Source organism: Phycodurus eques, chromosome 14, assembly GCF_024500275.1.
Source record: "Phycodurus eques isolate BA_2022a chromosome 14, UOR_Pequ_1.1, whole genome shotgun sequence".
NCBI classification, from domain to species: domain Eukaryota; kingdom Metazoa; phylum Chordata; class Actinopteri; order Syngnathiformes; family Syngnathidae; genus Phycodurus; species Phycodurus eques.
Window position 1 is genome coordinate 13,686,980 of NC_084538.1, and position 14,146 is coordinate 13,701,125.

A 14,146-nucleotide genomic window follows, 5' to 3' on the forward strand; every position below is an offset into this window, starting at 1 on the left:
TTTAGGCAAACAGACGATATATTGTGAGACTTTTTTTTGTCAAAACCCCGTATGCATGTGTTTTTAGTAATCAGCTTTTCTCTCCTAAAGGCGCAGTAAACTGAAATGAGCTTTCCTGCACACAAATTCCTTTGGTTTAACAGGGCGATGTGACATATTTGAGGTTAATTTGAACAACGTAAATTCCAATGGAACTGGAAGGCAGCACATGGATTTGACCTACGTCACAACATATGACGTAATTTTTGTTTTGCCGTTAACAAAGGATCAGAATCTCATCACCTTACTAATCGAAAACCCAATGTATTAAACATGTCGAAGGATCATATTGTAAAAAAAAAAAAAATCACCATTTCAAAGGGTCTATTATATTTCTAAAAATAACCTTTCACCTGTATGCATTCTGAGGTTAATCTGTTTACATGATTGTCGCCACGCAACCCATCACCACGGCAACGAGAGGAAAACAAAACTAAACGGCATTCGGCCATTCTTTTTACAAAAATGCGGGCACGGGTGTATTTAATGCAAATATACATTATTTGACATTGTGTGTAATTGATCATATCGAGGTGAGAACATTTCCAGAACGTTATTTCAAGCTTTGTTCGTATTGTAGTAAAATGGCAAAAAGCTATGGACCGCTTGTCAAGAAGGCCATTGCACTGATTGATCAGTATCCAGCTAGCAAACAGACTCTGGACGACTTTATTGAAGATGCTTCAAAAGATCTGAAGGTAAGCTAATGTGACCAGAATCAGCTATGGTCAGTGAAATGTTGCAATACTATATAGAAATCATATTTTTGGTACTTAGAATAAACACAAAATAATAAAATAATATGTAAAATAAAACGTGTGTCATTTAGGCATTACAAATGACTTAAATGGTTTTACAAATTATCTTCATGGTGTTTACCATAAATACATTACATAATAATACAGCACAGTAAACAGTTAACAAGTCTGCCTCTGATGTTCTTGGTTTAAATATTAGCTGTGCAGAGTTTGCAAATTCCTCTTGTGCTTGTATGGGCTTGGGTACCTACTACACATGGGGGGGAAACATGCATGTTAGGGTAATTGAAGGTTGTAAATTGTCCATAGGTGTGACTGAAAGTCTGAATGGTTGTTTTGTGCTCTGCGATTGGCTGGTGACCAGTCCAAGGTGTACCTCGCCTTTTGTCCAAAGTCAGTGAAAATACACTCCAACTCAGCGCTATAGGAGATAGATGGATGGATATGATATGAAAATGAACAGCAAGCAAGATATGGCTGCTTTTTACAAGGGACTGACAGTACAATGTAGCAGAATTGACTTTAAAATGACACTTTTGCTGCACATTTTCCAGGACATGGAACCTCAGCATAGGGAGTTTGTAATCATTGTTGTTTCGGGATGTATTGAGCAAAAGAAGATACTGGACATCATCATCAATTCCTTCTATGGCCATGATGGGAAACACATATCAAAATATTTTCGCAGCCAGTTTCTCGGTAAGTTATTTCCACTGGTCGTTGGGTTGAGTTTGAAATGAAAAAAAAAAAAAAAAAAAGACTGACATTGTGTTCTATTTTTGTTGCTTTCAGTCATCTGTTATCTCACTATATTCCACTTTGATGAACTTGGACTTAAGGATTTCAGCAACATTGTCCGATCTCTGAATATTGAGAACATGCACAATGTAAGAATATTGTTGCACAAAGACAAAATCTATTGTGTATTATGTACAATAATGTATACTGTGCTTGTAGTTCCTGAGTTTCGTCTTTACAAACCTCACCACTTGGATAGAAGATGAGTTGAACTGTATCTATGATGCCCAGTATGTGAAGAACCACTGGATTGACCCACTGCTAAGGTGCTAAAAATGAGTCAATGAAAACATTAATCAAAATTCAAATCAAATTGCTCAGTGACTCTCCGTAGTGTGTTTTTATCTTTTTATGTCTCAAAAGTATTTTCTGTTTCTTGTCGTAGTAGAGCGGCTCCAACTACCGGAGACCAATTGCTTGTGTTTTTGACATACTTGGCAAATAAAGATAATTCTGATTCTGAAAATATTAGTCTTTTGTCATTTAGGAGGCGCTCCAAGATTTGGATGTTCATAAAGAGGCTTGGAGCGGGTGAGATGCCAAACTCTCCATCCAAAGCCACCGAGCCTGTAGAGTTCTCTTTTTTTAACCGTAAACCACCATCTCGACCTCATCCTGAGCTCAGCCCTCTGCCAGAAAAATACATACCAGTAAGAAGTGTATGACTATATTCACTTGCATGTTTTTGTAATACAATCAAAACAGGTTATAAGATTTCACAATTTCACACGAGTTTGTGACTTTTGCAGGTACCAAACAGCATGTACACAGTTCCAAAAGAGGTTCAGATATTAGACGATCTCAAGCAAAGGAACCATCAAATGACAGAGGTAACGCATATTTTACCATTATCACAAAATTCTGTTCCCACTTTGACGCACAATGTATTGACATTCTGTCTGCTCTTCACTAAAGGAGCTGCTGTATGAGGCTAATATGACACCGTTCAAATGTGCAAGACCTCAAAAGTCCGAAAACACAATGGTATGGACTAGCTTCTGATGTTAGCAGTGGAGAAACTATGAAAGGATAACTGACCATTCGAATGTGTAATGCAGAGGGCGATGGCCAAGATAAAGGAAGAGTTGGACACAAAACTCAAGTTCAATTCCATTTTTAAAAGTCAGCCTTCTCCTAGTAATAAGGTGAGAATGGCAGCATTAGTGGATAAAAAAAAAAGTCTGTATCATGAATATTAAATTGCTCCTCACTTGTGTCAGAAAACGTGGCCTGTAAAACTCAACAGTGCCACAATCCTGCGACAGAGGGCGCTACATGACCGCAAGGTGGAGGAAGAGCTGCAGAGGTAGCTTCTTTTTTTTTTTCTCCAACTTCCGAAGCTTGATTAGTAGTTTGTTTGAATGTACTGTACATTCGTTACTAATGTAGTTGTAAACTATGTAAACATCGCAACAGAAAACAAAACTTCTGTTGATATCCAGTACCAAATTAACACACGAAAAACTCTGCATTGATTCAAAATAGTGGCCTTCATTCCAAAATATGCCGTGCGTCAAAGAATTGTGGGGTGTGTCGTCCACTTGAACAAAAAAACGCCACAACCCAAGCAGATGCCTCATTTTTTCCATCCATCCATTTTCTAAAGCACCTCATTAGGGTCACACTGCTTGTGCCTATCCCAGCTGGGGCCACACGCAGGGCTGGTCGCCAGTCAATCACAGGGCACTTATAAACAAACACCTATTCGCATTTATGGACAATTTAGTCTTCAATTAAACTAAGATGTACCTGGAGAAGTCCACACAAGCACAGGGAGAACATGGAAACTAGACACAGTAGATACTGTGAGACAGATGTGCTAACCAGAACTGTGCTGCTGCTCTTATACTACGATGTGTCAGAACAGAGAACAGCAGACATGGCATCTGTAAAGGTGAAGTTCACAGTGGACTTTAAAAGAGGGGCTGTGTAGAACATTCCAGACCAAAAGCTGCTAAAATCTTTGAAAAGAAGAGTTGGAAAAAAATCAAATATTAGAGTGGATTTATTCCGTGCGTGATAAACACAAGCAGTGTTCCAAGTCGATATATGAGGAAATTAGATAATTGGGAAAAACTAAACACAACAATAGAACTGAATATTTTATTGATTAAAATAAAATTCTACGTGCTTTTCTCTTTGTTGACAGGTTAGATAATCTGGTGAAAGGGGCGTATGAGCCCTCTTCTTTTCTTCAGTGGCAAAAAGAAATGCGTGACAAAGAGCATCGAGAGAAGACAGCAATGATTGATCAGAAACATGCGGACATACTAATCAGCCATCTTGAGATTGCGATGGAACGCACAAAAGCAACAGAGTGTAAAAAGAGGGCTGCTCGGCTCAAAAATGAAGAGGTGGATACACTCTATTAACCACTGATTAAAGACTCCAGATTAAAACAGGTTTTGATATAACTATTTTAGTTACTATTTTGTTTTCATGGATTTCTTGCAGGCGTCTCGGATGAAACTGAAAACTGTACAGAAAATAATGCAGGAGGTAAACGAAAAGAGAGACTTGGTGCAACAAGTATCAGAGAACTGTAAAAAGAACCCCAAAAAAGCTAAAGAGAAGGTGAAGAAATTCAAGCGAAGTGTCGGTAAGCACCTAAACGCCACACATGCTGTTTCAAAGCACATTGATCAGTTGAATCGTATTTACTATTGAAAACAATATACTGTATTTTATTCCATCACAACAGTAAAGGAAATATCAGAGCACAGTCAAGAGCTCCTTCGTCAAGCGCAAGAGGAAGCGCAGGCAGAGCTCGACAGGAAGTTTGAAGCCATCAGTGAACTCCACACAATTGAATATTGTCCTCTCACTAGGCTCAAATATTTTGATGACACAGAGGTGAGTGTGAGGACAGATGGATGTAAAGCCCCGCTCACACAACCCATCATAAAAGATGACATTTCTTTTGTCTTTGTTGTGTATAAGCTGATATGGAACAGCGGACAAAGTCGACCCAATAATATTCTCTACCTTTGGAGGTATTATCAGAGCTGTAACAGCCATCCGTGTATATAGTCTATGGATATATTCCACACTGCCAGGACATGGGTATGAATTTAAAGAGAGCGCTGAATTAAATGACAAATACATTTACTGACCTCTACTACGGCGGCCGACTGGTTAGCACATCTGCCTCACAGTTCTGAGGAGCGGGGTTCAAATCCTGGCCTCGCCTCTGTGGAGTTTGCATGTTCTCCCCATGCCTGTGTGGGTTTTCTCCGGGTACTCCAGTTTCTTCCCACATCCCAAAAACATGCATGGTAGGTTAACTGAAGACGCTAAATTGACTGTAGGTGTGAAGGTGAGTGTGAATGGTTGTTTGTTTCTATGTGGCCTGCGACTGGATTGGCCGCCTCTCGCACAGAGTCAGCCGGGATAGGCTCGAATGGTTGTTTGTTTATATGTGCCCTGCGATTGGCCGGCGAACCAGTTCAGGGTGTACCCCGCCTCTTGCCCAAAGATAGCTGGGATAGGCTCCAGCACGGCCGCGGCCCTAGCGAGGATAAGCGGTACAGAAAATGGACAGATGGATGGATGGACCTCTTCTTCTGAAATCCAGTGGTATATATATTTATAATTTAGTCCTACAAGTTAAAATAAATAAATAAATAAAAATATCTACCATAATTTGATACACTGTTGCCGCCATGTTTTAGCGTGGGCAAAGGAATGACGTAGAATGGCTGTTGTAAAATTGTTTCGTTTCTGCTCTCTGCAGAGCTAAGCTAGCCACTTGTGAACAACTTTTATCGTCAGCGAAAAGAGTTAAAAACGCCATACTGCGCCGTTTTTGGATGCAATTTCCAATCCGGACTAAATGCAAAAAAGGAGGTAAAGCATTCATATCTTACCCAAAGAGAGAAAGTTGAGGAAACAGTTGGGAGGATGCAGTCGGAAGAGTTGAGCTGCCGAAAGCTCTGCGGCTGTGTTCTCATCACTTCAGCCCAGATTCTTTCTTTTTATTCTTTCCTCACAAGGAGCCCGAACGGCCGCATGTGACAAGCGAAAGGCGAGCGGTGGTGGATGGGTTGCACATCTCCCTCACAGTTCAGAGGTCGGGCTCCGGCCCCTCTGTGTGGAGTTTGCAGGTTCTCCCCATACTTGTTGCATGGGTTTTCTCCATGTACTCTTAGTTTCCTCCCACATTCCAAAAACACGCATGTTTTGTTAACTGAAAACTCTAAATGTCCATAGGTGTAAATGTGAGAATGGGGTTTTTTTGTCTCTATGTGCCCTGCGTTTGGCTGGCGACAAGACCAGGATGGACTCTGCCTGTCGCCCAATGTTGTTACCTTATAGGTTGAATGAGTATATTGGAGGGACAAACTCTGAGAGTTGGGAGGGGTATCATTACACACTAATCCCAGACCACAGAGTATTTTTTCAGAAACATCCAAACAGCAAGTCCTTTGATCTCAAGGGGGGAAATTATGCTCAAATTTGGCCCAGTTATTATGTGTGTATCCCACTTTAGTTGGGTTCTGTATAGATGGCACGGATGTACTGTATCAATGCCTGATTGTCCATTGCAATCCTGATGCATTCATTTTGCAGGATCTCTGTGTGAAACAGGCTAAAGATACAGTAGAAGTTAACAATGTGTCAAAGTTTACCTCTTGTATCAGACTGCAGGTCATGAGCTGCTAGGAGAGCTGTCCCACGCCGAGGTGAAGGAGCGTCTGTTCTTCATGAAGGAAGCAGACGTGAATGAACAGCAGAAGAAAAGGGACTGCATCCTAGAGGAGAAAGATAAGAAGCAGCAGCTGCTGTTGGAGGACATGGACAGCATCAACCTCCACAGTAGAGTCATGGGAATGGCCGCGGCCCTCAGGTCAGCAAAATCCGGTGCTTCGACTCTTTGACTCTCATCCCTCTTAAAGAGTGACTCTGAGGTCCAGTCAGTACATGGTCATAAACAATGTCCATTACTCGATATGCGTACATAAATCTTAGTTTTGTTACATTACAGGAAAGAAGAGGAAAAGGAAGCCAGGTTTAGATTGCAGCAGACTCAAGAGGAGACAATCATGGCTCTGCGAAAGAAGTTTGAAGAGAAAAAGCAAGACTATCAAAAAATGAAGACAATTTTAAGCAAACCATCAAAGCAGGCAGCAGCAAACACTCTTAAAAACACAGAGACCCACAGAAAAGTGAGTATGAAATCAACATCAGTCAAGGCTATTTGTCATTGCTTTGCTGTTTGCCCCGACTACTATCTCTCTGTCGTCTTTGTGTGTTTTGATAGTCTGGATTGAAGAAGATCAACTGGGAGGACTTGGAGCAGAGTTTAGAGGAGTACATCGAGAGGAAAGACTCTCAAATTGTATCACAACGGGGACCACTCAGAAAATAAATGCATGCAAAAAGGCCTTTTAGAATGTCTGCATGTATGGTCTCTTGCTCCTAGATTAATTCGTCCTCAGAACATTCATTGGATTTTTAAAAATTCGATTTTGAGGATTATCTGTCTTCAACTAAATGACGCCGACTCAGTCTTTTCTATTTGCTCTGGTCTGCTCAATGGATGTAGTGTAAATGACTAGTAGTTGTAATCTATAATCATCATTCGCAAAACACTTTTATTAGTTAGATGGACATTTAACAACTGGATTATATATTTTTTTGAATTCAATGATTTGATTAAGAAACAGTGACCTGAATGCTACTGCGATTAAAGGATTACACTGTATATTGCATGATGTCATTTTATGAATGCAGAATACATACAATACAATTGGGGCTTTCCCACAACAGAAGCCTTTACAGGGACTTCCTTAGCTACCCTGGTGCCTTGAGTTCCCCCTGTGCCCCCATTGAAAAAAACTTTGAATCACAGATCAAACGTGGCAGTGGCTAGTTTAAGTTACTGATCAGTCTCGGCCACATACTCATGTACACATGCACTTATGCTGCATTTTTTCTAAATCATATCATGTAATTTATTTAAAGAATAATTTTTCAAGACTAGTTTGAAATTATATTAAACTGTTTTCGGATCAGGCGGCACAGTGGCCGACCGGTTAGCACATCTTCCTCACAGTTCTGAAGACCCGGGTTCAAATCCAGAGTGGAAGAGAGTCCAACCCTTCTAAAGAGGACTGGCACCAGAGCCCAAGCTCTGTGTAGAGGTGAACCCAATTATATCTAGTCAGAACTTCTCAACCTCACACACCATCTTGGTCTCCTTCTCTGCCGGAGAGGGGAAATTCCATGTCCCTAGACCGCCAAGGTCCCTGCCTTCTGCCGCCACCCTCTTCACTGCGCAACCGACTCTCTTGGCCCTTTCCACAGGTGATGAGGCCGTGGGAATGGGGACCCACGATGCCTCTCGAGTCGGCCCCGTGCGTGCAGGATCGGGCCACCAGGTGTTCGCCCTCGGGCCCAGGCCCCGGTGACTCACATTCGGCAAGGAAAACCTAGATCCATTTATTTTATTAATCATAGATGGTCTCTGAGCCATCCTTTGTCTGGTCCCTCACCTGGGACCTGGTTGCCATGGGTGACCCTACCAGGGGCATCAAGCCCCAAACAACTTAGCTCCTAGGATCATTGGGACACACAAACCCCTCCACCATGCCCAACGGAATAGAAAAGATAAAATACTGAAAAACACAGCACGACGTTAGAGGAGATGATAGGCTTATTCAGCATCGTGACAGCATGGTGACATCTCCTAGTGTCGTGGGTGATTTCCAATGAAACACGCGCACACAAGAAAAGATGTTACAAGGGACGACATCAGTGGCACGTAATTTGCGTTTATGTTGAGCTCGGGTGTGACATCAACAATGCACAATCATACTTCAAATTTGAACGACAGTGTTAAGAAATGACGTAATTATATGCCTCTTACCTTTAGTCTGGTTTTGAACTCACTGAACAATGTTACGGGAACTGTTAAAAACGAGAAGAAATTGCGCACGCACGTAGACAAAAAAATAAAAAATAATAAAAAATGTTCAACATGATATGTCGAAAACTCTTTACCTTCTAAGGTGGTACCTGCTAACTCACAGCCTCGAAATTAGTCGATTGAATGCCAAGGCTAATAGCTCGCGACCGGCAAGTGGTACCAAAACGTCTGCAAGCATGAGCTAATTGATCATAATGACGTAGGGTATTCATAATCTTTATTCTGTCTGAATCGACCACCGACCGAACACTTCTATAGTTGACGACAGGCACGTCCAACTTTTTCATGTCATGATGCATTCGGGTGATGCTGTCAGATAACGTCCAGTCCCGCCCACCCCTCCCCCCTTCCGGGTCGTTGTATTACCAAAGATAAGACAAACAAAACAAAACAAAACAACAGTTTTCACATTGACACACAGTTAGAATCCACTTATCTTGTGAATAATTGCCACGAATGTAAGAATATGTGAGCAAGTTTAATGGCGAATATAAGAATTTCCAATTGAACCAGCGCAAGGTTTTGCGAATACGTCACAATTAATACGTAATATGACCCCCCATTTTTTTGGGGGGGGGGGGGGGGGGATTTACCGTACTCCGCCTGGACATTGGACTTGCACATACGTCTCAGCTGCTACTTGAACTGTTGAGGAATTCCTCAAACGTTCGTGTCAGTGTTGCGTACAATGGCGAAAAGCCACGGGGAGCTTGCCAAGGAGGCCATTGTGCTGCTCGACAAGTTCACTGCAGGGAGAACGAGTTTGGATGACTTTATGGAAGATGCAGCTAAGCATCTGCAGGTAAACCAGTATGATTATGGAACAAGTAAAAACACATTGGCATTGTGGTTGTTGGCTGCTGTAACATACAAAAAACGGAGTACAAAGGCATTGGAAGTCAGAATGAACGGTTACCTGCATGGATGTGTCCGCTGACAGTCGAGCAATATCACTTTGTAGCTATGGATGTCATTATTGCTGCATTCATTTTGTAGGATATGGAACCTGAATCTATGAAGTTCATTCTTGATCTCGTCTCTGGATGCATCGAGTACAAGAAGTTGCTGGACATAGTCATCAATCCTTTCTTTGGTCAGGGTGGCAAACTTATATCCAAACGTTATCACAACCATTTTGTTGGTAAGTTAAAACAATTACACATTTGTCGCAGTTTTAAATAACATAAACCTTACTGTTGGTGTATTTATGTTGTTTACAGTGATATGTTACCTCACCATATTCCACTTTGACGACCTTGGACTTCAGGCTTTCAGCAACATTGTCAGATCTCTGGACATTAAAAGCATGCACAATGTAAGAATAGTGTTGCATTTAAAAGACAATCTCTTATAGCCCAATGTGTACGTTATTATGTATTGTACTTGATTTTAGTTCCTGAGTTTCTTCTTTATGAACCTCACCACTTGGGTACAAGATGAGTGGAATCGTGTCTATGATGTTGCATATGTGAAGGACCACTGGATTGAGCCTCTGCTCAGGTGATGAAAGAACTCAATGAAAACATGAATGGGAAGTTTTCAAGGCACGAGACCCAAAGCTCTTTATCACTTTTGTGCTGTAGGAAGCGCTCTGAGATTGAGCCACTCATGGAGAAGCTTGCTGCCAAAGTATCGGAAGGGATGCGGTTACGGAAAGCTCCACCAAAAACTACTGACCTTATGGAGTTCTCCTTTGTTAAACCTAAATCAACATCTGCACGTCAGCCTCAACTCAGCCCTCTGCCGGAAAAACACAAAAAAGTCAGCCCCATCTGCAGTTCTGAATACAATTGAATTCATGTAAACTTCCATGGATGGGCAACTTCAATTATGGAGGGGGCCACAATTTTTCATCAGCGGTAGCAGGGGGCCACACAGGACTGCACATTCCTAACCAGATGTATGACAAAAATGCCATTTTAAATATGGGCAAAATATGTGCATGTCTGTTTTTTTATTGGACCAGTGTACATCACAGTATCTTAGTATATTTCATGCTCTAACCCTTCAACAACAAAGAATTCAAAGCAAACCAAAGATAGCCACATTGTGTTTTTTTTTTCTTTTTTTCTCCCCCCCCAGTGCAAGGGCTCTCACATAAAAAATATATATAATTCAAAGCATACAACTGCTGCAATCCAACATTAAGTGCAAGAACTCGTGCATATTTTTTTTCAAAACATCAACTCACTTAATTTTTTTTATATGATACTACGTTTGTCCTGCATGTCAATCAAAAAGTCCCGTGTGTTTGCAACACTATTAGTGGCGTTGTAAATGTCCATGTTTTTGGAGGACACACATTTTAGTAATTCCTCGAGCGCTTTAAACAGACTATCAACAGTTCTTGTGAACATCCGCACTATTTGTGTACTTTTGATTTGAGAGATTGGCAGGTCCAGTATACTTCTCACATTAACTTGGGTTCCCAGCATGCATTACACCAGTCAATGCTGAATTTTTGCCATAGTAAGGATGTTAATCATTATTGTTGAAGTGTTTATTTTACCCATAGTTTGTTGAATATGTGTATCTTAATTAACTGTTGGCTTACATTTATGTTGCACTTTGAAACACTGACTGCGAGTTGTGTGCGATATACAGTAGTAACCTCCCGGTCAGTTCCATTGTAAGCTACGCTAAACTAAACATTATTTGGCATCTTACCAAATATATGATGCTAGCTAGTGTGCTCTTTGTGGTAATTATGCGACAAAGTGTTCCCCTCTGAGGTGAAAGACCCTCCGTTTGTCTTCTATGACTCATGGGCTGACAGCATCTCTAAGCAAAATAGGGACATAGGCTTGCCTTTAAATTTGTTGAACATACAAACTGCTAGTGATGAACGGTGATATTACAAACTACAAATGATCAGGAAACAAGTTTATCATTTTCAACAAAAACATTTTTTTGCTTTTTTTTTTCCAAAATTAATCAAGGGTACACTCCGAGTGTGGCCCGTGGGCCGCCAAGTTGCCCATCCCTGGCCTACATTTTCCATAGAACAACCAAAACATGTTATTGATCTTGACATTGATGGTTTGTGATGATGTTCCTCTCCTCATTGATAGTTTGTGATGATGTTCCTCTCCTGTAATATTTGTAGATACCCAGCAGCACTTACAGGACTCCAAAAGTGATCCAGATCTTAGAAGAGATCAAGCAAAGGAACCATCAAGTGGCTGAGGTACAACAACTAAACATGTATAAAAGATAGATACTGTACATTAAAGGCATCCAATTAACTGATTGTACTGACATCCTGTCTGTCCTTGGCTGAAGGAGCTGCTATATGAGGTTAATATGAAACAATTTGGATTTGCAAGACCAAGAAGGACTGATTGCACACAGGTATGGACCAATATCTATGCTGGGCATATTACAAAATACTTGTCCATTTGACACTACGAGAACTTAACATTTAATAAAGGTGAAATGTCCACCTAAACTGTCCATATACTGTATTCTAACGTACAACATGCCACAGTACAAACTTGAAAACCCAAACATTATAGTACTATTCCCTCGGCATAGTGTATCACTCGCCATAGTGACACACTGACAGTTGGACAGAGCATATATTATCAGCCATGTGTTATTTCAGTAACTCACAAAACGTGAGTACACATTTTGTTAAACATTTAATTTTATCTTTTCATGGGACAACATTGATGAAATTTGATGTAGTCAGAGTGTACAGCTTGTACAACTGTAAATTTACTGTCCCCTGAAAATAACTAGACACACAACCATTGTCTCAACTACTGGCAACAAAAGTGAGTACACCACAAAATGAAAACATCAGCCAAATTAGCCGTTTTCCCTCCCACGTGTTATATGACTTGTTAGTGTTACAAGGTTTCAGGTGTGTGAAATTTGGTGTTATGGTTCTCACATACTGGTCATTGAAAGTTTAATCCAGCACTTCATGAGAAACAACGGAGTATCTGGAAAAAAATGATTGTTGTTCTTCGCTCTACATAAAGATGGCCTATGTTAAAGGTTGGCAACCTTAAATAGTGCCATTTGGGAATGTCTCCCACAGGAAAAAAAGTAAATGAAAACAAAACATTTTGGTACAAGCATACTTTCAAATTAACAGTCAGTCTATTTGAGTCCTCCTCATATTCATGAAAATAAAGCCAAACTTAAATTATCCACCTGCAACGAACCAAAAATGCAAACCAAAAATGTTGCCTGCGTTTGTGTGCCGTCATTATTATATCACGTGGAGCGTGGAGTCAGCTATCAACTTAAATTAAAAAGGACGATTTCACTTAATGTAAAATATATATTTGCAAAATAATAGCCAATTGAAATATTTATTGTACCTGGTTAATGTGATTTTTGCTCTTGAACCTCAGCGCACGGCGAGGAATGAGCAATGCTTGTTTTTAATATACAGTAGTTCATGTAGCATGCAGCATTAACTGTTCTTTCTTGTGGTTTACCTACCGGAGGTTGAATATCTTAATTGCATTTAAAGTTAAATAAAGTTGTGATGCATATTTTGAACAACAACAAAAAATGTAACTTTTTATTTTGACATTACAAGATCACCATAATCTTCAAATTTAGAGTCACATTTGAAAAATGAACGCACTAAAATAAAAAACTGATTTAAATTTAATACTCATTATTTATTTTGGAACCACAGCAGAAGGATGAAAGAGCCATATGTGGCCTTGGAGCCACGGGTTGCAGAACCCTGGTCAAGGCTATAAGAGGATTGCCAACACCCTGAAACTGAGCTGGAGCAAGGCCATACAGCAGTTTTACAGGACAGGCTTAACTCAAAAAGGCCTCGTAATGGTCAATCAAAAAAGTTGAGTGTGCATGCTCAGTGTCATGTGCAGAGGCTGAGGGTGTACTCACTTTTGTTAACATTGGTTTAGAAATTAATGGCTATGTGTTGAGGGTTTTCTTTAGGGGACAGTACATTTATACTGCCACACAAGCTGTATACAGTGGAACCTCGATAAAACGGACCCCGATATAACGGATATGGTATAAAACGGACCGTTGTGACTGATCAATGTGTCCAAAAATTGTTTACATTTGTCACTTCAAATCCCTTGGACAAAGTTTGTTAGTTCCAGAACTGGCCACTGTTGTTTACTGGCGCTGTGACGCAATGCAGGCAGAGAATGGGACTGACGTATTTCCAGGTTACAGATATACAATATGACGGGATCCAATTCCAAAAGACGTGCCTCCAGTGCATACAGTATGTCGCCGCCATGTTGAATGTGGTGGTGACCATGTGACGATGGTTCTATCTATTGTCTATTGTGCATAGAGTATGGCAGAGAGAGAGAGCGGTATGACTGAAGAATACAAAATACAAAAAGTCTTTGGAGTCTGGACGATGCTGGAAGATGCTATTTTTGCTACAGTAACAGTTGTTTGTGTCAAGCTGTTCCCCTTTGGCAGTGTATTTGCAACGAGGAAGCACAATAATTCCTTGCTGCTCATGAAAGCGACTCGCCTATGATGAGTACTGTACATTACACAATGTCAACATGACACCACCAGCATGGTAAGTTTGGATAAAATGTGAAAATTTCAAACAGTTAAGCTTTTTTATATTTATTTACAGTAACTTTGTACTGTACTGGAAGCT

General features: G+C 40.6%; 2 protein-coding genes across 3 annotated transcripts in view; both read left to right on the forward strand.

Moving 5' to 3' along the window:
• The first annotated feature begins 448 nt into the window (after positions 1 to 448).
• On the forward strand, positions 449 to 7,213 carry LOC133413242 (cilia- and flagella-associated protein 99-like). 2 transcript variants are annotated; one of them, XM_061697349.1, is made up of 15 exons: positions 449 to 737; positions 1,352 to 1,496; positions 1,590 to 1,684; positions 1,755 to 1,861; positions 2,083 to 2,245; positions 2,345 to 2,425; positions 2,511 to 2,579; positions 2,654 to 2,740; positions 2,816 to 2,901; positions 3,745 to 3,949; positions 4,050 to 4,194; positions 4,297 to 4,448; positions 6,236 to 6,441; positions 6,580 to 6,760; positions 6,856 to 7,213. In XM_061697349.1, exons 1-15 carry the CDS (start codon positions 624 to 626, stop codon positions 6,961 to 6,963), a joined length of 1,944 nt encoding a protein of 647 aa, XP_061553333.1. In that variant the 5' UTR covers positions 449 to 623; the 3' UTR covers positions 6,964 to 7,213. The 2 variants fall into 2 exon arrangements, with proteins under 2 accessions (XP_061553333.1, XP_061553332.1); XM_061697348.1 differs by lacking the exon at positions 449 to 737 and having other exon boundaries at positions 1,137 to 1,496.
• A 1,998-nt stretch (positions 7,214 to 9,211) lies between these two features.
• Positions 9,212 to 14,146, forward strand: part of LOC133413044 (cilia- and flagella-associated protein 99-like) — an 8,792-nt gene continuing 3,857 nt past the window's right edge. The window contains exons 1-7 of the mRNA XM_061696925.1: positions 9,212 to 9,325; positions 9,520 to 9,664; positions 9,744 to 9,838; positions 9,917 to 10,023; positions 10,107 to 10,284; positions 11,630 to 11,710; positions 11,806 to 11,874. Of these exons, the coding sequence (XP_061552909.1) occupies positions 9,212 to 9,325; positions 9,520 to 9,664; positions 9,744 to 9,838; positions 9,917 to 10,023; positions 10,107 to 10,284; positions 11,630 to 11,710; positions 11,806 to 11,874 (789 nt within the window). The remainder of the gene's footprint in view (positions 9,326 to 9,519; positions 9,665 to 9,743; positions 9,839 to 9,916; positions 10,024 to 10,106; positions 10,285 to 11,629; positions 11,711 to 11,805; positions 11,875 to 14,146) is intronic.

Excerpts from the sequence above, each read along its gene's own strand:
- LOC133413242 (XM_061697348.1), top strand. The coding sequence starts at position 1,232 with ATGGATGGATATGATATGAAAATGAACAGCAAGCAAGATATGGCTGCT. Across the intron at positions 2,741-2,815 it reads AGCCTTCTCCTAGTAATAAG|AAAACGTGGCCTGTAAAACT; the intron begins GTGAGAATGGCA and ends CACTTGTGTCAG. Across the intron at positions 4,195-4,296 it reads GAAATTCAAGCGAAGTGTCG|TAAAGGAAATATCAGAGCAC; the intron begins GTAAGCACCTAA and ends CCATCACAACAG.